We start from the raw sequence: 25,664 nt of genomic DNA on the forward strand, positions 1-25,664 counted from the left end.
ATGAGACTGCCTTGGAAGTTCTTTGTGAGTTGACAGGAGTTATCAAGCCAGGACCCCCAAATCTGCTTCAGCAGCGTTGTTTGCATCAAGATCACCAATCCCAACATACAGCTGCCCCCAAACTTTGTTCCCACTCTCTGCCCCTCCAGCTTTGCCCACCCGATGAAGAAAAGCTGAGCGGCAAGGACAAACGAGGCCCAGGCCGGCCAGGAGAGGTGACAGCATGCAGGCGCGGGTTACCTGCAGATGGCCGACTGGCTGTACGCGGGGCCCTCTGTAGCACTGAGAGCCTGTCCCACCTGAGTCTGGGTCAGGCCAAGGGACAGGCGCCGGATTTTAAAAGCTTTGGCAAATTCTCGGATCTCCTCCAGATTAACCCCATCCACCTCACCCGCTGCCGTTTGAGGATCTGTGGAGATGTTTTTAAAAATAGGATCAATACGTCAACACACAGCCGAGCAATATCTGTTTATTACGGTTTACAAGAAAGTGACTCTCTTTAACAGCAGAGCAGTGGGGAAACCAACCTCAGAAAATGTTCTCTTTGTCTCCCACGTGAGACACCCAAGACTCCATCCTCAACTCATTACACCTCCTCAAATCATCCTTCGAGATATTTCTGTCCCAGATAAAACCACAGCTTGCTCACACTGCCACTTTCCCAGTGCCACAGCATGCTCCTTAGGGCTTAAAAAATAACAGCCAGCACTGGGAGGCACTTGCTGTGGGGGTGCGATTCCATTTTGTTCATAAATATGTTCAAATACTGTGCAAAATATACAAAGGGAAAGGTTTCCATTTGAAATGTTTTAATTAGTATCTTTAATGCTAAAAATTGCTCTTGAAGAAAATAGTATTTTGTATTTTTCCTTCACCTGATCATCAATACAGCCAGGCTAACAGATGATAATGTTGCCTAATTTCTCACGTTCACATTAGTCCCTCAGAAGAACATGCTTATAAAACTGAGAGAATGATATTGTCTTTTTCCCCCCATAGCAGTTTACTGACAGATGCCTTTGTCCCCTGAAAGGGCACATAATAAAAAATGCCTACCACAGGAAAACTCCTTTGGTGCTGGATAACGCGGTCAATTTAAGACTTATCAAGGGAAATGACACAACAGCTGGAGAATGAAACTTTTCCCCCCCTGGCTACTGATCCCTGGATAAATGAAAGCGTACACCAAGCTGGAGACAGCATGGGTTGGGGATGGTGGAAGATTTCAAAGTGCTGCTCAATCCTGCCTGGAGTGAAGCCATTCTCCCTGTGAGGTGACTCTATTGTTCTTCACCTCATTCCTCGGACTTAGGTGAAAAGTTTTTTCTCTTCCTTTTTCTGTTCAATAACCCATCAATTTCAGCAAATTCGAGTACTTGTCCAAGAACTGTGACAGACTATATTACTCTTTTGGGCTGAGAACTACAGACACTCTAGTTGTTGTGGAAAAAAAGAAAAGAAAAGAAAAGAAAAATCCCACAAAGCCAGAACATTTGCATGCCAAATGCCCATTTTCAAGGACTTTTAAATAAGGATGTTAATATCAGTGGGGAGCTTGGAGCTTCATATGCAGAGTTTCTCATTACTGGGGAGAAATCTCTTCCAGCTGAAGGATAATGGACTCTGTCAACAGAATCAACGAAACAGGTATAGATTGTCCTTTATCTTCACATTAAAACAACAATAAAAAGTCCTGTAGAATGTCATTACTCATAATTTTGTTGTAGAAAGATTGAAAAGTGGTATAACTACGGCAATCAGTCTATAAATATTTTTGACAAGTAACTTCTGGGAGTCTGGAGTGGAGGGAGGGGCAATATCAGAAACAGTTCCAGCCTCTATGGAGTCTATAGGGGGTTGGGATCTAATACTAATGCATAAAAAACAGAAAAATATCAGACAGCATAATCAAGAGCTAATGGTATGATACCCACATCAGATGTGCAGAGAAGGGAGCAAGGAGAGGAGGGAGGATTCATCTAGGTCTTCCTCAATGGGCAGTTTTCAGAGAATGGAGGAGCCATTCTGGTCAGTGGTGACAGCGTGCACACAGGCATAAATGCAAGGAGTCGCAGGGCACCGTGGGGATCTGTAAGGTTGGTAGGGTGAAGCAGGAATTTGTGCTAGGGCTGGTGAATATTTCAGTGTAGCACCTTGGGAATCTATGAGCATGGGCGGGGCGGGGGTGGACAGTGACTATAAAACTGGTTTGACTGTTAAGATGAATGGAAATCCTGTTTTTTTCTCCCAAAACTACTCCCAGAGGCAACAACCCTTGGCTAATGAGATTTGTTTGAGTCGTCCCTGGTGGACGCTGCGCTCTGGACCTCGAACCGCACCAGCACAGCAGCCTGGAGCCGCTTCCGGGCGAGCTAAGGATTATGGGAGCTCACTTCCGGCAGTCGCGGCTTGAGCCCTTTCCTCCTTTCACCCTGAGAAAAAAAATCATCTTTTGCCTAGGGCAAAAGTTGCAAATGAGCAGCGTGCAAATGAAACCCAGATTTCTTAGTGTTTACACTAAAAAAAAAAAAAAAATTGCTAACATATAAACATTTATTCTAAAGGAAAATCTCTCTTTTCCGAATTCTTTTGAAATGTTAGACGATTTGGCTGCCCCCGGTGTACATTTGCACTTGGTAACGGCCAGTCGTCTGGAACTGATTCTGGCTGCTCCTTCAGCTCCTCGTTATCTTCACAACACCCAACCTCCAACATGCTCCCTGCTAAGCCCATTTTGTGACCCTGCATTTAAAGCGTGCGTTCCCAATGAGACTGATACTGGTTCTGAGGGGGAGGCAGGAAGAGTCTTAGTACAATGGCTGTGGTCCCCCAAAGGGCCACAGTTAATCGACAGAGCAGATGTGCAATATATCTGTGGTATTAAAATGTCATGGAGTGACTGCGTGGAGAGGAAGGAGGGCAATTAAGATTAAAAAAAAAAAAAAAAACAAACGAAACCTAAAAATGCTCTTTGCAGGGGGAGTGGGTGATAATAAAATAATAGCTGAGAAATTTTGGTTTAGAGCAGAGTACAGAATGGTACAGCGAGAGAGGGGTCACCTCTCTGAGAGAGAGAAGAAGGGTTTGGCAGCCATGCACGGGTGAGCATGGAGGTTCAAAACAGAAAAAATGGAAAGCTGGAGACTTTCCATGTGACAATACCACTTTTAGGACCGTGATTTTCTTAATTTGGCAGCTGAAACACAGTCTCCACTTTGGGCCCAGGGATGCGCATATTTAACAAATAACACAGGCGATTCTGAGGCAGGGATCTGCTGACCCCAACTATAGAAAGAAGTCTTTCTTTGTGGCCCTGGCCCCATCAAGTCTGGGTGTGGCGCCCTCTGCGTGCCACTGCCTTTACTGACCCTTTACCATTATTCAGCAGGCTTCTCTACACAGAAAAATTTGCTCCCTCACCTGTATAGGACTGAGGGGCTAGATAGGTCTGTTGAGGAGGGGCTGCGGAGCAGGCAACCCCTCCGGCCCTTTCCTTACCCCACTCCCACTACATATGGCAAGTGGCCAACTTCTGGGAATCAGTGGGCTGGGAAAGTAAAATGTTTGCCTTTATTAGCCCCATCTCTAGATCAACTAGATTCAGTTGAATTAATCAGTATGTGACAGGCAGGTCTTGAATCTGGACGGGTTTTCACTGTCTACTCCAGTCCCAGGGCCTGCGTTGCCACCAGACAGTGGCACAGGATTGGGCAGGTTTATGACTTGGGCTGATGTTTTATGTAAATGTATCCTCTCATCTTTCTTCCCTTCCCCTGCTCCCTCTTTTGTTTAGGTGTCCTTACTAGTTTCTTGAGACTATCAACTAAATCGGTATGTGTGATCGTGCAGGCTGCTTTTTGTCAGATCACTGTGGACTTGTAGCTTGTGTGCATTGAGTGTTGTGTGGATGATCAAACTTTCACTTTAAAACTCAAGGGGATGGGAGCCTGGGCTACTGAGCCCAGTATCTTCATGAGGCCCCAAGAAAGATTTTCCACACGAAGCCGAATTCCTTCTTCCTCCTTTGACAGCTTCCACTTTGTATTTTCTCCTGGTTCTACTTAGATCTGTGATAAAATAGAAATTCTTGTGAAATTTAAGCAGGGTGATGGTCTGCTGGACAAAGTAGCATCTCTCTGCAAAATTTGTTGATTGCTGGAGGTGAAGACTTTCTTTATATTAGTATTTCTTTATATTAGTGTTCTTATCCATAAAACTCAGATGACAAAATGTTACTTTTATGGTTTTGCTCCATGGATTCTGAGACTACAAAAGTCTTCCCATTCAAAAAAGGGGTCCACTTCTAGATAAACATTAGCTTTACCCTGATTACTACATGTGGGACTTGTCTTCACGCTTTGGGAGAATTCAAATGGTGTCTGTAAGATATTTTGAATTAATCAAAAGGCTAATGCTCTTTTTTAAATCCCAAAGTTTCTGTCTTAAACTCGAGGTTGTTTCACTGTGACAATAGTTTTGCTTCCTTAAGGAATGTATACTTTTCAGATTGAAAAGGGGAAACAAGAGGCGATTGTGATAAATAGGGTCTTTCCTGGAATGCTGCCTCAGCTCTCAACCTAGCTCAGTGTTTGACATTCTTTTCTGGGATAGGTTAATCTGGCTTTCTGTCATCTATTCTCCTTGCTATGGGGAGGTTGGGTTTATTTTAAGGATGAACCTGAATGCCACCTTGATGGGAACTTAGGGGAAAACCCTCAGATCTCCTACAAGGTGGATCCAGCACTTTTATCCAGCTCTAGGGAAACCCAGTCTGGGGTTTCCATGGAAGGTGGAGGAAGTGGCATCCTTTATAGAAGTTGGCTCCAGATTACATGGGCCTGGTATAATAAAGACAGGGCCAGAAAGTAATAGCAGTGATGGCCAGGGTCCACTCTGAGTTTGTCCCTTGATCAACTTATAGAGGGATTAACTGGGCTGGGGACTTAGGCTAAAATGGCATTGAAAATTGGCAGTGACTCATAAATATAATGATGACATTTCCCGAATCAAATCTGGAGTGCATGGACTGAAAAGTAAAAAAGATTTTTATGGGTGCTAAATGCAAATTGTATGAAAACAAACCTGTTTCGTAGATAGAATCTGGTTGCATGGTCACTGGGCTCATACTGAATTGAGTGCTCAGGATGCATTAGTCAGGATGGATTTTTGCTTTTTTGTTTGTTTGTTTAAATTTAGCTCGCTCCCACTCTTAGCCCAGGCATCAGTGTAAGGAGCTGCTAAATGGGTTGAATAGTCACCATGCATCAACATCATCCTTCTATGATTCCTGATTTGTGGGATTGTTACGAGAGTAATATAAATCTTTAAAGAAGCTTCCAAAGGTGTGAATTAATTAGCTCTCTTATGTAAATAGCGGTCTGCTTTTTAGTGCTATTCTCACAGCAAATAATGGACATATTTACCAAATATTTCTGAGAGTTTCCAGCGCAATTTGGGAGAACAGAATTTTTGCAATATGTTGACCCCTTTGGTTGTAGACAATGGCATGAATTGTGAATCAAGGGTTTCACTGTGCTATATGCTATTGCTATCCATTTTACATTCACTCTATAGTTTTGTTTTTTTTTCTGGAACTAAGTCATTTGCTGTCTAAGGATCAAGCTTAGGGGTTTAGAAAATGTATACTGGAAAAAAAATCCAGCAAGCAATCAAAACCCCAAATCTGCCTATTTCTAAACAGTGCACTGTAAATCTTAAACCTAATTGGGACATTTGTCAAGTCACTTGTTTGACTTTTCTTCTAGACTTTCTAAAAATTGTGCTTATAAAAGCTATATCCACCTCTGATGACTATGGAGACTGAGGAAGGTTTAACACAAGGCAAGGTGTGTAGGTGCTACAAATAAGTAGTGCAGATTTTCTAACAAGTATGCGTGTTTGGTAATTCTGAACCCAGATGTGCTCTTGTTTGCATATGAAGATCTTATTATCATTACTAAGGTATTAGCTTGGCATTCTTTTACTTGGAGTGGGCAAAACTTTCGTATGATCCACCTATTCTAGTTCATCTGACATATGGCAGGTTAGTCAACACTACGATGACCCTCTTTGACAATGAAATGGAGGACTCACTGGCCATGGTTTTGACCAAAGTTTTGGTGATATTGTGATATAATAAGATGTATATATATCTTATTATATCTTTGCTATAACTGTGATACTATTGTGATATCACATATCACAGTATCTTATTATATCTAATTATATAATTAACAATTACTAGATATAATAATATATATCTTATATTATATATGATATATATCATATAATCTTATAATAAGATATATATATCTTATGTATCATATATAATCTTATAATAAGATATATATATATATCTTATTATATCTAGTAGTTGTTAGGAAATTACCAGAGTTTTAGGAGCCCTGTGCCAGGAACCAAGGAAGAAGACCAAGGAGATATATATATATAACCAAGGTTGAAGGTTATATATATATAACCAAGGTTGAAGGTTTTATATATAAACCAAGGATGAAGACCAAGGTTATATATATATATATATATATATATATATATATATATATATATGTAATATATGTTAATATATATTACTATATATTATATATATATATATAAAATCTTGGCTTTTTTATATATATATGTTTTTATTATATATATATTATATATATATATATGGTTATATATATATATGTAACCTTGGTCTTCATCCTTGGTTCCTGGCACAGGGCTCCTAAAACTCTGGTAATTTCCTAACAAATAGGGGTGCTAGGAGCATCTTTTGTTCTAATATTTAGTTTTTGACCTCAGTCCCTGACATAGAGCTCCTAAATTCTTTGGAATGTCTTGGATGGTAGGAGCATCTTTTGTTTAAATGAGGTGACTCTTAGGGGCTCCTGGTTAGCTTCATGATACAGGCTAGTCATCAGAAAGACAAAGCCATGATTAGAAGCTTGAAGCTTTTCGCCCCACATTGATTCTTTAGGGATAGAAGAGGGCTGGAGTTTAATAATCAGTCATGTATACATGATGCAGCTGCCACAAAAATCACTAAGGTATGGAATTCGAAGAGCTTCCAAGTTGGTGAACATATCCACATTCCAAGAGAGTGGTACCCTCTAACTCTATGGGGACAGAAATTCCTGCATTTGGAATCCTTCTAGACCTCGCCCTGTGTACCTCTTCATCTAGCTGTTCATCTGTATTCTTTATCATATTCTTTATAGTAAACCAGTAAATGTATTTCCCTGAGTTCTGTGAGCCATCTTAGCAAATTATGGAACCAGAGGGATATGATCCATATACTATTCATTCTGTAGTTGGGTTTGAGACAGAAGGGAATTAAGTAAACAACATGCTCAAAATTTGTAGCAACTCTTAAGTCCAGCAATGGGTTAGAGCAAAGTGCAATCTCTGGTCGTATCGTTAGACTCTGTTGGTCTGCCAGAGCTAGCATGGAGCTAGCATGGTGTCCTTCAGGCTCTGCATATGGATTTGAAGTTTCCTACTTCAATTGCATGTGGTAAAAGAGTATCTCTTTCTCAAGTCTTTACATTTTAGACCAAGGATATATAATATGGTTCATTCATCATAAACCTAGAACTTATATGTCCCACTGGCTACTGTGCAATGGAAATTCCATCTGGCCCATTAAAGTATCTCTGTTATTGATTTCTGAAAAAGGCTAATCCTTCACTGCCCAGCTGTGACAAGTGACTGGAGAGAACCCAGTTCCATCCATCTGACTGTCTGCTGTCTGCCAATCCCTTCAATCATCTTTCTATCCGTCTTACACATATTAACTCTTTACCTTGTGTGAAACACTATTAGTAGGAGGTTGTTTGTACTTGTTTTTCATATTTAACTTATTTCTTCTCTGTAAGATGCTTAACTTTGGTTCCTTTTCTTTCAGGACCAAAGCTTAACAGCCTATCCTAAATTTATAACCTTGCTGCCATTTAGAAATGGAATATTTTGCAGAAACTTATACAAAATATTCAATTGCAGCAAAGTTTGACTCTTTTCCCACAGCAACCCTAGGAAGAATTTTTGAATTGGGGGAAATCTGGCTATAATTAAATTCACTTTATCCTTAACTTTATGCAAGTCAGACTAGGGATTCTGGAGAGGGTTGTATATTGAAACAACCTAAAATACAGTTGATGGGAAATGTATATGTATCCTGAAACTCTGGTGTTGACCCATCTTTAAGATCAAGAGCATCCAGGCTAGTCCGGTGAAGTACCTGGGAACTTTTTTTTTTTTTTTTTTTTTTTTTTTGAGACGGAGTTTCACTCTTGTTACCCAGGCTGGAGTGCAATGGCACGATCTCGGCTCTCCGCAACCTCTGCCTCCTGGGTTCAAGTGATTCTTCTGTCTCAGCCTCCCAGGTAGCTGGGATTACAGGCACATGCCACCATGCCTGGCTAATTTTTGTATTTTTAGTAGAGACGGGGTTTCATCACATTGGTCAGGCTGGTCTCGAACTCCTGACCTCAGGTGATCCACGCAGCTAGTCCTCCCAAAGTTCTGGAATTACAGACGTGAGCCACTGTGCCTGGCCTACCCGGGCATTTTGACATCTTTCCATAATGCCTCATTCTATTTTCTTCCCCACCCACAAGCATCTTTCTTGGTTGAATTATCAGTATAATTGAATATAGACATATATATATATATATATATATATATATATATATATATATACACACACACATATACATATACATATACATATATATATATATATGTGGGCTGAATGTGTATGGGAACTTCCTTTTCTTCCAGACTCAAGAATCTGGATGTGTTTCTGTGGAGTTGATAAAATGCTCTCTGATACCCTAAGGAAAATTCAGAGAGAAGATGGGGAGTCAGGACAAAAATATCTGGTAGGATTTGTAGCTCTCAGTTGTTACTTTCTTAAGAAAAATAATTTTATTTATACATATACATATACGTATATATACATATTTATACATATGTATATGTATAAATAAATTTATACACATTTATACATATACATATTTATACATATGCATATATATAAATAAAATTATTTTTCTTTTTTGTGAAGGATTGCTTGTCAGGGAGGTCATGGCAACCCTCCATTTTGCTTTATGTTAAGATTTGCCCCATGATATGTGAGGATCCTACTGTTGCTGCTATAACAGGTCATTCATGACACTAAACCAAACACAGATCCTCACATGTCCTCATTTTATGGCGTAGATGCCTATGGAGGCACCCATAGCTACTGGAGTTTTGGTCACTAGTGAATTGCAATCTTTGCACATGTTCTGCAGTTTTATACATAAGTAGAAACTGCATTAAAGGTGACTGACACTAAATCAGACCATTGTCCTATCCATCTTAACATGCTGTTATTTGCACATGATAAATATGCTATCTATACCTAGGGCCAAACGCCATTCTGAAAACTATATATAGTTTTCAGAATGGTGTTTGGCGAGGAAGACTTGCAGGCTTATTCTATTTCATGAATGGTTGTTCAGAGATTTCTCATCTGATTCCAGCCCATGCAGCTTCCCCTACATGCCACTTGAGGCGGCTCATTGTGCACACACACCCACCCGCCCACAGGCATGCTCTCTTTTATTTCCTCTGACACCTACAAATAGAACGGCAGGGGACTTCAAACACACAGAAAAGCAGCTTGACCTGCCAGCTGAGTGCCTGTTGTTGGTTATTTCAGTTGTGAGCTATGTGGCGCATGCCCTGAAAGCTGATCAGTTGCTACCTTCTGAAGTGGCAGGACTGACTCAGCACATCAGGAACCACTTAAGATGGAACTCGGTCCTTGATAGCCACTAATCCAGGGAGTGCACGTGCTTTAGGGGCCTGCTTCCCTAAGGAACCATCTGGTCCTGGGGATGGACTTCATCTCAATATTGACCTAGCAGTGCCAGGAAATTCCTCTGCAGAGTTGAGAGAGAGAGTAAGAGAGAGTGAGAGAGAGACAAGGAGGAAGACATTGCAAATAGGCAACAAGAAGGCCACCATGATTTAAACTGAGCCAGAAAGGATACTTACTGCTGACTAACTGGCCCACGCTCAAAGCTGAAGAAGAGGAGGATGAGGAGGAAGAAGAGGAAGCCTGCCGGACAGGACTTTGAGACATGGATGCTTGGCTGTGAGCCAGGTGCAGAAGGTTGCCTTGGGAGGCTGCTTGACCCACTGACGTCTGGGAGGGTTGGTGGAGCTACATGAGGGGATGTAAAAAAAAATACACAAAGGAATGAAAAATTAGGGGGAAAATGCCAGGGAACAGAAGTTTCATCTGGGGGTAAATCATTTTATTTCTAAGAGTATATACTTCACAGGAAGAGTGCACACCCTACACAGCAGGCAGGCTTTTTTTTTTTTTTTTTTTTTTTTTTTTGGTAGAGAATATTTTGCCACTTGCTTGAAAGGCATTTTATTAGTAACTCTAAATATATTATTAATTCCCTACTTGGCTTGTTAAAGCACCCCGTTTTCGGCATTTTTCGACCCTGGTGTGTGGCTGGACTCTGTCTATTCATACAGTTACAGCACACTTGACAGACTTCTCAAGTGAATATAGATAAAATATAACACCTTCAACTCAGAATGGGAAACTCAAACTTAAAGGTGTGGCTATGCCCCACCATTTTTTTCCTATGTAAGTGGTATTTTTAGAAAAGGTCCAATGTAGGCTGAATGTGTATGGGAACTTCCTTTTCTTCCAGACTCAAGAATCTGGATGTGTTTCTATGGAGTTGATAAAATGCTCTCTGATACCCTAAGGAAAATTCAGAGAGAAGATGGGGAGTCAGGACAAAAATATCTGGTAGGATTTGTAGCTCAGTTGTTACTTTCTTACTCTTGCCGGCCACTGTACTAAGGACATTCATTAATTTTCCTATCAGCCTGTGGTGTGGGTACTATTTCCACCCCTCTCTTACAAACAGGGAAGCTGAGACACAGAGAAGCTAAAGGATTTTATAGGTTTAGCCAGCAAGTGTGGAGGAGCTGGTCTCTGGAAACATGAAGTCTGACCCTGGGACCTGAGCTCTTAGTCACGATTCCACAAGGAAGAATTAATTTAATTTTTAAAATGGTGTGTATGTAAAGGAAGGCTGTCTTTTTATTCATTTATTCATGATTCCTCTACAGGTTATCAAAGGACTGTTACTCTGAGAGGTGAGAGGAGCTCAGCTGAGTAGAGAAAGGAGAGAGGAAAGGGAAATGCTTGCAGGTTCTAGGTCTACTTGGAGACTTAGGAGGGATGTCTTTCCATCAGTTTTTCCCCTGGAAATCTTCCGTAAGAGCAGTCTAGGACCCCAAGCAGGTAGACAATGAGTCTCAGCATTAACCACCTTTGTTGATTGGATGTAGCACTTTTTGGTTTCTAAAGCATTTTCATATCCATCATCATTCTCATAGAGGTGTAGAAAGGCTTTTGTAACGGGAATCAGCATGTGAATAGAAGTAGGTCAGGATCTGAACTTTGGTGGGAGAGCTATCCCTCAAACAGGCACCAATCTGAGAAGGTCTACCACCTTGTTAACACCCAAGAACCAGCCTGGGGTGTTTCAACTTCACATTTGTCACTGCTTTCCCAGTGTGTGTGTGTGTTCATTTTTCCATTCAACTTTATTGAGATATAATTTACACATAATGAAATAAATGCATTTTAAACAGTTTGATGAGTTTTGTCAAATGTGTACATATGTGAAACCACCACCACAATCAAGATATAGAACTTTCTCATCATTCCATAATGTTCCTTCCTCTCCTTTGTCATCAATTTCCCCTCAACTCCCTGCCCTAGACAGCCACGCCTCTGCTGTCACTCTAGATTCATTTGGCATGAGTCCAGAAATGGAATCATACAGTATGTACTCTTTTTGCATCTGGCTTCTTTTGCTGGGCATACTGTTTTTGAGATTCATTCATTTTGTTGCATGCCTCGGTAGCTCAGTTTCTTTTTTAATTGCTGAATAGTATTCCCTTCCATATCATATATGAATATGGTATATTGTTTATGAATTCATCTGTTGGTGGGCATTTGGGTTGTTTCCAGTTTGGGGCTATGATGAATAAAGGTGCTATAAACATTTGTGAACAAGGCTTTGTGTCTACTTGTGTTTTTGTTTCTCTTATGTAAATACCTAGGAGTGGAACTTCTGGATCATACTGTAAATGCATGTTTAACCTTCTTAGAATCTCCCAAACTAATTTCCCAAGTGGCTGTATCATTTTATGTTCCTGCCAGCAATGTATGAGAATTCCAGTTGCTCCACATTCTTGCTGACACTTAGGATCATCATGCTTTTTGATTCCCTAAAGTGTTTTTAACCATTAAGTTAATATTTTACTTTCAGACAATTGTTAGTAAGGACCTACTCTTGAAATATGCTGAAGGAGCTATTTCCCTTTCTGGTCCCCTGTGTTAATAATTAATAATGGCTCCCTGATTTACATGGTATTTCTATGCCACAGATGTGTTTGGTAGGATTACGTGAAGTAAATAACCAGCCTATGTGGCTGCTGAACATTAGAAGCCAGGCTCCCACCCCACAGTGCAGGGATCTTCCCAGGAAATCACCCCATGCCTCCTACAGAATTGCCTGCAGTTACATTTCAAGTGAACGCCCGTATTGTTACTCAGCTATGTGAAGTAGAGGCTAGATTACAAACCAAAGACAGTTACAATTGACAGGGGATCCCAAATTAATATGCATCAAGCATCTGCCAAAGGTAATAAGCCAATCTGCTGAGCACATAATCAACAATTGAATCCAGTAAATTTTATACTGTAGGGACATATATTAAAGATTAAATCTATTTTTAATTTGTTTAATAAAATGTGATAGATATTTGCATGTCAATCAACCCACTATAACCTATTGAGTTTTCCTTCTAAATAGTGTTATTTGGCAAAAGCTTTTTACAGTTTTGAGTTACTGAATCATGAGATAGTCTTCAGTTTTACCATTCCATCAATATTTTATTGGCCCTGGGTGTGGTAAAGACCCATCAAGGACCTGGAAAAGACACCAATCAATTTAAATATTTTTTCCTCAGACACAACACAGGAAAGAAAAAATTACTAGGCTGCAATCTCGCTAAAGAGTCACTAGTGCGGCCGGGCGCAGTGGCTCACGCCTGTAATCCCAGCACTTTGGGAGGCCGAGGTGGGCGGCTCATGAGGTCAGGAGATCGAGACCATACTGGCTAACATGGTGAAACCCCATCTCTACTAAAAATACAAAAAGTTAGCCTGGTGTGGTGGCATGTGCCTGTAGTTCCCACTACTTGGGAGACTGAGGCAGGAGAATCACTTGAACCCAGGAGGTGGAGGTTGCAGTGAGCCAATATCATGCCACTGCACTCCAGCCTGGGCGACAGAGAGAGATTCTGTCTTAAAAAAAAAAAAAAATTGCTAGAGCAAGCTAGGGCTCATGCATTTAGCTAGGTGAGAGAAGAAATTTGAGGTGAAAATGAAACAATTATTTAAAAAATGTGTTCTATGTCCATAGAGTCAAAAGGAGAGTCAAAAGGCATCTCAGATTTCTAAGAATCTAAGAAAGATATTTTTCTCCCAAAGTAAATAATCATTTCTTTTAGGACATTGGGGTCCTGCTTACCCTCTAGATTTTAACCAGATAGTTGAGAAAAACTAATACAAATTCTTAAAACTCCTAACTTGTTAAGGATGAAGAAAATTATACAAACAGTGGCATCCTATTGGAGCCCAAAGATTTCCTTCCAATTGCCAGTGTAAACATGCATCTGTTAATTCTAGAATCATTTGCAAGCTCAGATAGAATAGCCTACTGTGCATGTCAGGATTAGCCCAGAGACTGATCTCTCGCCTTCATAACATCTTTCCTTAGAAAAAGAGGACTCTAGAGGTACCACTTCTGTTACCTTTCATTACTAAAACTGCAATTCTTTCAGGAGAATTATGAAATATAGTACTATCTGTCATTGGTATTCTTAGTTTAATGTTTTGGTGTATTAATCTTCAGAGATTTTATGCTTAAAATATATTTATCAAATCAGAAGAGACAAAGCAGAGATTTAAGCTATTTATAAAAAAGGTCTGGGGTTCAGTATAAAAATTTAATATATGTTAATTTGATTTAATTATGTTGTTGTTTGGACACTGACTTAACTGTGAAAATTATATATACTTGTATTGCCTAATTATTGGCAAAGGAAACAGACATTTAAATACTGAAACATAACTGGCCACAAAAATTGGAATAGTTCACTAAAAGAAAATGCAGGGAGTTAGGGAATAATTAGAAGCAGAAGAAAAAGTTTCTTTCTTTTCCTTCCTAGAGGGAAAGGGAAACTTAGAGGCTTCTATAAAAGCAGATGTTTTATTACATTGCCTTCATTTTGAAAGGCCACATATATGAGTAGCATTCATTGGATGCTTTCTACCTGTTTTTATATACATTATTTTACATCCTGGTAATAGTCCTCTTTTTTAGGTATTGGTATATTGGTAATATCATTACAGGAGAGGAAACAAGACTTAAAAAGATGAAATGACTTACTGGGGATTACACAGCTGGTATAAGTAAGCTTTGAGTCCAGGTAAGTCTGACTCAAAAGCCAGCATTCCTTCTGCTATGCCCCACTGCCTCTCAACTCCACGATCACTGGAGATGAGCAGTTACAGGTCAGGGAAGCAGCAGGGATCTCTAGCTGGGATGTGTGGGAACAAATGAGATATGTTCAAACTGATAGATCATGGTGAGCTACACTTTCAAGTTGATCATCCCTAATGCAGATCATCATGATCTATCAATGTGTTTTCCTTCCTAATATAAAATTTCATGTATTTTTCTGGTTTAAGAATTATTCTCTGCAGTTCCCTATTTTAAAATGTCACATTTTAAAGAAAACATGGTATTTTGGGGTAGCTAGAAGATTATCCAAAAATGATATTATGATTTTAGTGTAGTCCGGGGACACATCTCAGATGCAGTCGCCTACAGGTTGTTCTTTCCTTCATATAATTAATTCCAGTTACCTGTACTACCCCCAAACTTGCTCTTCTCAGTATTGTATCCTGTTTATATGATCATACTTTCTATTTATTCACCACACTGTTAGTAGACTGCCTAAAAGAGCTTGAGTTTCTCTCTGTCTAAGTTTACATGGTCACTTTCTTGTGTAAATAAGCTGAGAGCATGGAGAATCTGCAAGAAAGAAGGGAGGAGGGACAGCTCGTATGAGCCTGTGGCTGTGCATTTTCCAGAGGAGGAGAACCAGATGTCCATCCCACACACAGAATGGCAAACAGAGCACAGGATGCAGCATCTGAGAAGCTTTCTACATCCTGCTGGCTCTCACAGACTGGCTTTGTTGGTTTGTTTGTTTTGGTTGGCACTGCCAGAGTGTTAAATATATTCACCAAAAATAGATTGAAATAACAGCACACTGTAAAGGCTTTCTTGATTTTTCATACCACTGATCCCTAGGTATCTTCCATGTGTCATGCAGTATATCCTTAATAATGTTTTAGTTTCTGGAATAAATCATCTCTAATTAAATGTGTGATTGATATAAAAATAAGTGGGGTGGCAAGTGTCTTGGAAAATGGAATAAAACGCAAAATGTACTAGACAAGTTGGAAAAGTGAATGCCTATAAACAGAAAATTCAAATGGGATTAAATGTAGAGAAACTCACTTGGAGAGGAAAAACCTCTCTCAATCTGCAAAGGCAAAATCAAGGAGGGCTGGCCTTCTACAGAGATGTCAGGAAGCCATAGTGAACCCCAGGCTGAACTCTTCCTGTGCTGTACTGGAGGCAGTTAATACAGCCCAGAGGGGCCTTGCAGAGGCCAGAGTATGTGGCAAGGGCAGCACTACTCACCCTCCCTGCTTGCCCTAGTCGGCATTTTTCTGAGTAATGTGTACCTTGGAATAGCTTAAAAAGAAATTAAGTCAGTGGTTCTCAAGATTTAGTTGCATCCGAATCACCTGGAGGGCTGTTAGAGCACAGATCACTGGGCTCCACCCTGACTTTCTGATTTAGTAAGCCTGGGTTGGGGCCCAATAATTTGCATATCTAACAAGTTTTCAGGTGATGCTGCTATTGTGGGTTGGAGGACAACACAGATTTTGGAAGGAGCTTCTCTTGGAAAAAAAATTAAAGAAAGTGGATCTATTATGTCTAGACAAAAGAGGCCAGAGCCAGACATAATAAGAACTTTGATTAACTAGGAGAGTATAATGAATACCCGAGCCTTACTGAGGAGTTCATTCTACTGTGGACAGGGAAAGCACAAGTATTAAATTTGCAGAGAGATTTAGGGTTGACATCAGGGTGATCTACCTTAAAACATTTGGAGGACCTGAAACATGATACAAGGGAGATTTTAGCTATCTTTGTGGAAAATTTGGAAAAAAAAATGAGGAAGTTACCCTTTTGGCAGGGCTTAGGAGACTTACCGGGTTTTGCTTCCCACTCTATTCTATGATTGTGAAACATCTCTTTAACATAAGGAAGAAGAAGAGCCCCAAGTATAAGGCTCCAATACATGTGTCTCCCATCTGCAGGGAAGTAAGTATGGCAGAAACACCAATGACCTCAAGATAGAGAGAGGACAGCAGAATCCCCCATGCCAGGTACTATGAAAACATGAGGAAGTGGGGGAGAGTTAGGATGGGATGATTTGGTGGAGATATCCCAACTTAGGCAGAGAAGGCCAAAACAGTCACAAAACAAGCTTGGAACATGCACTAAGAACTCAGCAGGTACAAGTGATGGAATGGGAGTTAGATTTCAGTGCAGAGCAGCACGTGAGAGATTACATGCAACTGAGGTAATGAGGTGGGAAAGCGTGGAGAGAGGAAGGGATTGATACTCAGAAAGGAGATAAACAGAGAAGACAGTGCTGTGTGGAAGGGCTTCCCCAGCCCCTGGTAGGCACAAATTTGGAACATACTGCCAAGTGTCAGAGGATACAGAATTGGAAAGACACAGAAGGGCCTAAGCTGCGCTTCTCTGGAAGCATGGCTAGGATGCTGATGTCCTAGACAGTGAAATACCATAATTGGGCAGCAATTAAATAAAACACATCTGACTGAACACCCACCATGGGCTGGTCCTGAACAGTGTGGATGAGGCTGAGTCAGTCTGGTCTCCACTTCTCAAATGTTGACTCCTAATAATGATAGAGTTTGACAAAAATGAATGGAGTGGGTGAAGGTGGGGCGAAGAGCAGAAATGAAGGAGAAATGCTTCATGGAGAGCATTCAGACAGGCTTCACAGAGGAGAGAGGGTCGGGGCAGAGGAGGAAGAGTGCATCCAGATCCCAAAGGATGGATGAACAGGAATTTGCCATACAGGGAAGGTGGGAAGAGGTTCCAGGCCAGGGGCACAGAATTCACAGAAAGTATGAATGAATCATGACAGCTGAGCTTGCCAGGAAGTGAGAAGGTGAGACCAGAGAAGTGAGAAAAGTGAGCTATCCAGATACATGGCTGGAAGGTCAAAAGACTGCTCTGTATTGGGACCACCCATATAGGCAAACCTTTCACCCATTTAGGCAAACCCTTACTCTATTTTAGATCCCTTATGGGTGGAAATGCCTCATTTCTATCTCATTCTGGGTGGCTTGAGAAAACATTGAGAAACAGTGATTCAGGCCAGGGCTAGGAAGGAACATTAATTCTTTTGAAAATTAGTAATTGAATACATTTTTGTATTTACCTGAAAAATAATGGATGGATTTTGATAATTGCATGGCATTTTCAGAGAACTAATTTGAATAAGCTGTCTCTCATAGGCTTTCTGTTAGTACCAAGATTACTTTTTGAAGAAAAATTGAGTGCCTTCATGGATGGTAGTCTCCAAGTATTATAGCTATGGTCTTTAATTTTTGAAAAATCTTAATGCTTTGATTTTGCAAGTTGCAGATTTTTTTCCTTTCAATGGTCTCTCTCTGCCTTAATGATACTAAAAAGCCCTGTTAACTTTTGTCTTGATTTAGTCAAAAGGAAAATAAATCGATACAAAAATGACGTCTGTGTGGCTTATGAAGAAACTAATTCACAGACACAGGACAATCAGGGGAAAGAAAACCAGGGCCTCTAGAGCGACCTTGGGAGGTGTTCACCATAGGCCACAGCAGCGGTAGAATCCCTTGGAGGAAGAGAAAGGTTGCTTTTGAGCTCCACTAAATATTTTTGTATTAAGTAGCTTTTTTTTTTTTTCCTGCACACAGATTCTTATCACTCTCTTATTTTCATCTGTTTTTTTGTTTGTTTGTTTGAGACTGAGTCTCACAGTGTAGCCCAAGCTGGAGAGCAGAGATGCGATCTCAACTCACTGTGATCTCTGCCTCCTGGGCTCCAGCGATTCTTGTGCCTCAGTTTCCTGAGTAGCTCTGAGACTACAGGCATGCACCATCATGTCTGGCTAATTTTTTGTATGTCAGTAGAGATGAGGTTTCACCATGCTGCCCAGGATGGTCTTGAACTCCTGAGCTCAGGCAATTCGCTTGCCTCGGCCTCCCAAAGTGCTGGGATTACAGGCGTGAGCCACAGGGCCTGGCCTTCATCTGTTTTTTTTGTTTTTCTGACTTTTATTTTCTGGTGTTGCTCACCAAGGATTTTTGATGTAATACTGTGGAAATTATATCTAGGGCTGTCGAATAGTGCTATATTTCTTTTTAAAAAACACTGTACGTATTTCAGATGATCACTTTGAAGTTTCTTCTCAATCTCTCATCATTGGAATGAATCATCATCAGTATGTTGGATACTACATTCTTAGATTCAGACTCTTAATTAATGGTAGGAAGATATGAAAATTAAGTTAAAGATGTCATTACTTTTATTAAATTAAAACAAATCATTCCAGGTCATCTGGTCTGACAGTCCTGTACTTTACTCAACAAAAGTGGACTTCCTTCTGAGTCTGAGTTAAGGAACTCTCTGTTCCTGTAATTTAGGATGTATTTTACCATCAGAACTATGCTCTTGTGAGATCAAACATTTTTCATAAATCACATGAAAAAATAAATTGAGAAACTTCTCTGCTGTATGACAGATATCCTTTATTTTTTAGTGGTTGTCCATATTATATTTCTTCAATGTAAAAGGTAATATTTAAAGAAAAAAATTGAAGACCACTATCCTCATACCTTTTGAGCTTTTAACTTTTTGACTCAGGGGCTTTTGTGATCTACTAGCCTCAGAATCATTGCTTTTACATCTGGGACTCAGACTTGTGCATCTCCTGTCAATTTGCCTAACTTGTTATCTTGATTGTATGTTCTCATGGTGTCTCAACAAGAGCCAACACCAATAAATCAAGTCATTCATTTATTTCTACCATTTCCCTGGTATTTTCTGACCAGGTTCACCATCAGTTTCCTGGATATTCCTGGGACAAGGACAGACCACTGGCACATGCCTTGAACAAGAGGGACAGGCCAGTGGGTGCCCACTGTGACTTGGGTATTTGAGACCGTTCTCGAATCCCTCTTTTCAGCTGTGCTCACATGTTCTCTCAGCATGCGCATATCTGAGACGTGCATGTATGTGTACTGGTGAAGAGAGCCCGCTCTTTGGGATGCAGGTTGTAGCTGACATGTTGGTTGGGGTGTACTTTGTTGGCTTTGCAAGACATATCCCCAAGAAGCTGGCTGTTTTTTCCAGTTGCAAATCTCTAATCCTTCAGTGAAGACAGCAGTGGTGGTGGTTAGACCAGCAGAGGACTGACTATATATTGCCATAGTAGGAGCAAAGTTTCATTCCAGGGCCTGCAGATGCAGTGTGAGAAGGCTCCTGAGGTGTGTCTGGGCCTGTGAGAGAGACTGTGGAACTGTATTGCCAATATCTACTGTGGGCAAGGGGTTAGGAGTGGCACCATTCCTGCCTCTTGTTTGCCATTTCTTGGTTAGGTCCTTCTCCTGCATCAAAATTGTACTGCTTTTAATCTAGAGCTGCAATTTTATGTCACAGCTGTAGTCTATTACCCACACCTGCCTTTGAAATTCAAGGTGAGAGTGAGAGCTACTTTATATTAAATGTTAATGATTTCTAACTAATTCATCACCTTTTTGGCAATTTACAACTGCCTTTGCTGACAGAAAAGGATTTTAGCAGATTGTAGATAAAGAGGCAGATTTCCCCATCTGTTCTCCCTAGAGATAATTTTGAACATAGTTGGTACAGATGAAACTAGGGTTTTAAAATCCAGAGAAAGATAGAGAATCTTGCCTTATTTGAGGAACCATTTAGAAGGTAGAGAATCAAAAGAAAATAAATAGTGTAAATAGTAAATAGTGAAATAAATAAACCAGCTGAGAGATGGAGGGAGGAAAAGTTCTTCATGATAAGGTTGGCAGAGGCTGCCTCACTGCCTGGGATAAAGCTGAAAAAGAAGACGTGGCTCTGCAGGCTAGAGATTTAGATTTCGAGTGAGAAGACAGAGTCTGTTTCCAGAAAGCATACGGATTCAGACCTTGCTCAGATTTTCCTGGTGTTGGCTCCCTCGCTGGGTGAAGTTGCCTTGCTGAACACTTTTATAGATCTCTTTACTTCTCCCTCGTGACACTTACTGCTGATTTAGGGACATATTTGTACAAGTCTTTGGTGAATGTGCATCTTCCACACTACACCATAAGCTCCATGAAAGAAGAGCTCATGGCATCTGTCTTGCCCAACAACAGCCCAGCTTCCTGGTGCCAATGCCAAACACATGGTAGGTGGTCAATAAATATTTCCATTAAACAGATTTTTTGTACTCATTGAACAAGCAACTGGATTTCCCAAGGATCATCTCTGAGTGCCACCAAGAATGGGCTTGTTTTCATGGTTGGATCAGGAACCAAATGGAGGCAATGACTGAGGCCTCTGGAAGGATATTTCTGCATTGCTGTAGATAAATGATAATATTGGGACTTTCTTCTTCCTTTTCTTTACATTTCATTTCCTTGCTAACTGCTTTACATTATACAGCTTCCTGACTTCACATAAAGCCACATGCTCGGTCATACACTCAGTCTTAGTCTTCATCATTCCCGTCCACCACTTTTCCTTTGTTAGTGTACACTCCAGCTTTAACTCTGGGTCTTAGCCTTGCCCACCTCTTACTTCTTAACTCACTCAGTTAAGGAGCTCATTTCAACATTTTTCACATAGGGACAATCCAGATTTGTAACAGAGAAATGAAAGAATGTTTCTTCATTGCTTTACCTAATTTTATTTCTGCAGCATTTGATGCTTGTCTGTTTTGTACTTTTTGGAAACACTTGGATGCTAGATCACCACACCCTGGGTTCCTCTCCTAATTACCTCACCATTTCTTCTCTCACTTTTCCTCTTCCATTCCTTAAATGCTGGTGTTTCCCAAGATGGACTACTTGGTCTTCCTTCCCTTGCTTCTCATGCTTTTTATGATTTTTTTTTTCTTCTCTTGGTCCTCCTGCTTTCTTTGGTGTCTCATTTTTTTCCCCAGCTACAACAAATCTACTCATGACTTGATTCCCATGTACTCATGACTCAATTTCAAGTACACGCTCTCATTAATTCTTGTGTTTTGCTATAGACTCCTGAATTGTTTGGTTTACTTCACTTCAACCTCTGTAGTGCTATCAGAGTTATTTTTTTGAAAAAAAATAAAGCTAAGCATGCCACTCTTCTTTTAAAATATCTCTTATACATTTAATGGGTCCTGTTCTCCATGCCACCAAACTGGGTGAGACTCTCCAACAGGGGTTGTCAGACACCCTATACAGGAGTAATCCTACTGGAATCAGGTTGGTACCCCTTGAGGCCAGAGGTCCCAGAAGAAGGAGCAGCACCCATCTTTGCTGTTTTCCAGCCTCCTTGAATGACATCTCCAGGTACGGAAGCAAATCAGATGAGTAGAGCCTGAAGCGAATCACCAGGAAACTGCAGCAGCCCTCCAGAAGAGGGACCTGACCATTGAAAGAAAAACAAACAAGCAGAAAGCAACAACAACAGCATCATCATCATCAACAACAACAAAAAGCCTCCACAAAAGCTCCATCCATGAGTCAGAAGCCTCAAAGACTGAAACCAGACAAACTCACAAAGATAAGAAAGAATCACCTAAAAAATGCTGAAAACCCAAAAAACCAGAGTGCCTCTTCTCTTTCAAATGATCACAATGTCTCTCCATCAAGGGCACAGAACAGGATGGAGGATCAGATGGACCAATTTACAAAGGTAAGCTTCAGAAGATAGGTAATAAAAAACTATGGTGAGCTAAAGGAGCACGTTCTAACCCAATACAAAGAAGCTAAGAACCTTTATAAAAGGTTTGAAGAAGTACTAACTAGAATAACCAGTTTAGAGAGGAATGTAAATGACCTGATGGAGCTGAAAAACACTGCACAAGAACTTCATGAAGCATAAACAAGTATCAATAGCCAGATCAATCAAGCAGAAGAAAGGATATCAGAGATTGAAGACCACCTTGCTAAAATAAGGCATGCAGACAAGACTAGAGGAAAAAGAATGAAAAGGAATGAACAAAGCCTCTAAGAAAAATGGGACTTCATAAAAAGACCAAACCTAAGATTGATTGGAATACCTGAAGGAGATGGGGAGACTGGAAACAAGCTGGAAAACACATCAGGATATTAACCAAGAGAACTTCCCCAATCTAGCAAGACAGGCCAAGATGCAAATTCAGGAAATATAGAGAACACTATTAAGATATTCCATAAGAAGATCAACCCCAAGACATATAATCATTGGTTCTCCAAGGGCAAAATGAAGGAAAAACTGTTAAGGGCAGCCAAAGAGAAAGGCCAGGACACCTACAAAGGGAAGGCCAGTGGACCTCTCAGCAGAAACTCTAGAAGCCAGAAGAGATTGGGGGACAATACTCAACATTCTTAAAGAAAAGAATTTTCAGTCCAGAATTTCATATCCTGCCAAACTAAGCTTCATATGTGAAGGAGAAATAGAATCATTTCCAGACAAACAAATGTTGAGGGATTTTGTTACCACCAGGCCTGGCCTGCAAGAGCTCCTGAAAGAAGAACATGGAAAGGAAAAACCAGTATTAGCCACTGCAAAAACACACCAAAATATAAAGACCAATGACACTATGAAGAAACTGCATCAATTAGTGTGCAAAATCACAAAATAGCAACATGGTGACAGGATCAAATTCATACATAACAAGACTAGCCTTAAATATAAATGGGCTAAATGCCCCAATTAAAAGACACAGACTGGCAAATTGGATAAAGAGTCAAGATCCATTGGTGTGTGGTATTCAGAAGACCCACCTCATGTGCAAAGACACACATAGGCTCAAAACAAAGGGATGAAGGAAAATTTGCCAAAAAAAAAAAAAAAAAAAAAAAAAGGCAGGAGTTGCAATCCTAGTCTCCACCACCACCACCACCAACAACAACAAAAGACAAAGAAGGGCACTACATAACAGTAAAGGGAACAATTCAACAAGAAGAGCTAACTATTCTAAATATATGTTCTAATATATATGTACCCAAGTACATAGAAATTGAACAACCTGCTCCTGGATGACTCCTGAGTAAATAATAAAATTAAGGCAGAAATCAAGAAGTTCTTTGAAACCAAAGAAAACAAAGACACAAGGTACCAGAATCTCTGGGACACAGCTAAGGCAGTGTTAAGAGGAAAATTTATACCACTAAGTGCCCACATCAGAAAGCTAGAAAGATCTCAAATCAACACCTTAACATCACAATTAAAAGAGCTAAAGAAGCAAGAGCAAACTAATCCAAAAGCTAGCAGAAGACAAGATATAACTAATATCAGAGAAAAATGGAAGGAGATAGAGACAAGAAAAACCATCCAAAAATCAATGAATCCAGAGGCTGTTTTTTGCAAACAATTAACAAAATAGATAAAACATTAGCTTGGTTAATAAAGAAGAAAAGAGAGAAGAACCAAATAGAAGCAAAAAATGATAAAGGGGATATCATCACTGATCTTACAGAAATACAAACTACCATCAGGTAATACTATGAACACTTCTATGCAAATAAACTAGAAAATCTGGAAGAGATGAATAAATTCCTGGACACATACACCCTCCCAAGACTAAATCAAAAAGTCGAATCCCTGAATAGACCAATAAAAAGTTCTGAAATTGAGGCAGTAATTAATAGCCTATCAACCAAAAAAAGCCCAGGACCAGATGGATTCACAGCTGAATTCTACCAGAAATACAAAGGGAAGCTGGTCCTATTGGTTCTGAAACTATTCCAAATAGTTGAAAAGGAAGGACACTTCCCTAACTCATTTTATGAAGCCAGCATCATCCTGATACCAAAATCTGGCAGAGACACAACAAAAAAAGAAAACTTCAGGCCAATATCCCTAATGAACATAGGTGTAAAAATCCTTAATAAAATACTGACAAAACAAAATCCAGCAGTACATCAAAAAACTTATTCACCATGATCAAGTCAGCTTCATCCCTGGGATGCAAGGCTGGTTCAATGTACTCAAACAATAAACATAATCCATCACATAAACAGAACCAAAGACAAAAACGACATGATTACCTTAATAGATACAGAAAAGGCCTTTGATAAAATTCAACATCTTTTCATGTTAAAACCTCTCAATAAACTAGGTATTGATGGAATATATCTCAAGATAATAAGAGCTGTTTATGACAAACCCACATTAATATATTGAATGGGCAAAAGCTGGAAGCAAAAACCAGTACAAGACAAGGATACCCTCCTTCCCCACTCCTATTCAACATAGTATTGGAAGTTATGGCTAGGGCAATCAGGCAAGAGAAGAAAATAAAGGATATTCGAATAGGAAGAGAGGAAGTCAAATTGTCTCTGTTTGCAGAGGACATGATTTTATATTCAGAAAGCCCCATCATCTCAGCCCCAAATCTCCTTAAACTGATAAGCAAGTTCAGCAAAGTCTCAGGATACAAAATCAATGGGCAAAAATCACAAGCATTCTTTCACACCCACAACAGACAAGCAGAGAGCCAAATCATGAACGAACTCCCATTCACAATCACTACAAAGAGAATAAAATACCTAGGAACACAGCTAAAAAGGGATGTGAAGGACCTCTTCAAGGAGAACTACAAACCACTGCTCATTCTATTATAAAAGCACATGGACATGTATATGAATTGCAGCACTATTTACAATAGCAAAGACATGGAACCAACCCAAATGGCCATCAATGATAGACTGGACAAGGAAAATGTGGTACATATGCACCATGAATACTATGCTGCCATAAAAAGGAATGAGGTCATGTCCTCTGCAGGGACATGGATGAAGCTGGAAGCCATCATCTTCAGCAAACTAACACAGGAACAGAAAACCAAACACCCCATGTTCTCACTTATAAGTGGGAGCTGAACATTGAGAATGCATGGACACAGAGAGGGAAACAATACACACCAGGGCCTGTTGGGGGTGAGGGGTGCTGAAAGGGAACTTAGAGGATGGGTCAATAGGTGCAGCAAACCACCATGGCACATGTATAACCTATGTAACAAACCTGCACATTCATCCCTTTTTTTGTTGTTTGTTTTAGAAGACATTAAAAACAACAACAACAACAAACCTCTTATAGATCTCCAGGGCTGGGCTGCAGAGTAAAATGATCACCATCATCACCATCATCATCATCATCATCATC

The 25,664-nt window shown here is 40.1% G+C and overlaps 1 protein-coding gene across 6 annotated transcripts in view; it reads right to left on the minus strand.

The window, feature by feature from the left end:
* Positions 1-25,664, minus strand: part of POU6F2 (POU class 6 homeobox 2) — a 476,985-nt gene that overhangs the window by 5,594 nt on the left and 445,727 nt on the right. For all 6 annotated transcript variants that reach the window (XM_074379792.1, XM_074379795.1, XM_010341328.3 and 3 more), the window contains 2 exons: positions 10,048-10,216; positions 241-409 (listed from right to left, as the gene is read on the minus strand). In XM_074379792.1, coding sequence (XP_074235893.1) covers positions 241-409; positions 10,048-10,216 — 338 coding nt within the window. The remainder of the gene's footprint in view (positions 1-240; positions 410-10,047; positions 10,217-25,664) is intronic.

Source organism: Saimiri boliviensis, chromosome 10 (genome assembly GCF_048565385.1).
Source record: "Saimiri boliviensis isolate mSaiBol1 chromosome 10, mSaiBol1.pri, whole genome shotgun sequence".
Classification (NCBI taxonomy): Eukaryota; Metazoa; Chordata; class Mammalia; order Primates; family Cebidae; genus Saimiri; species Saimiri boliviensis.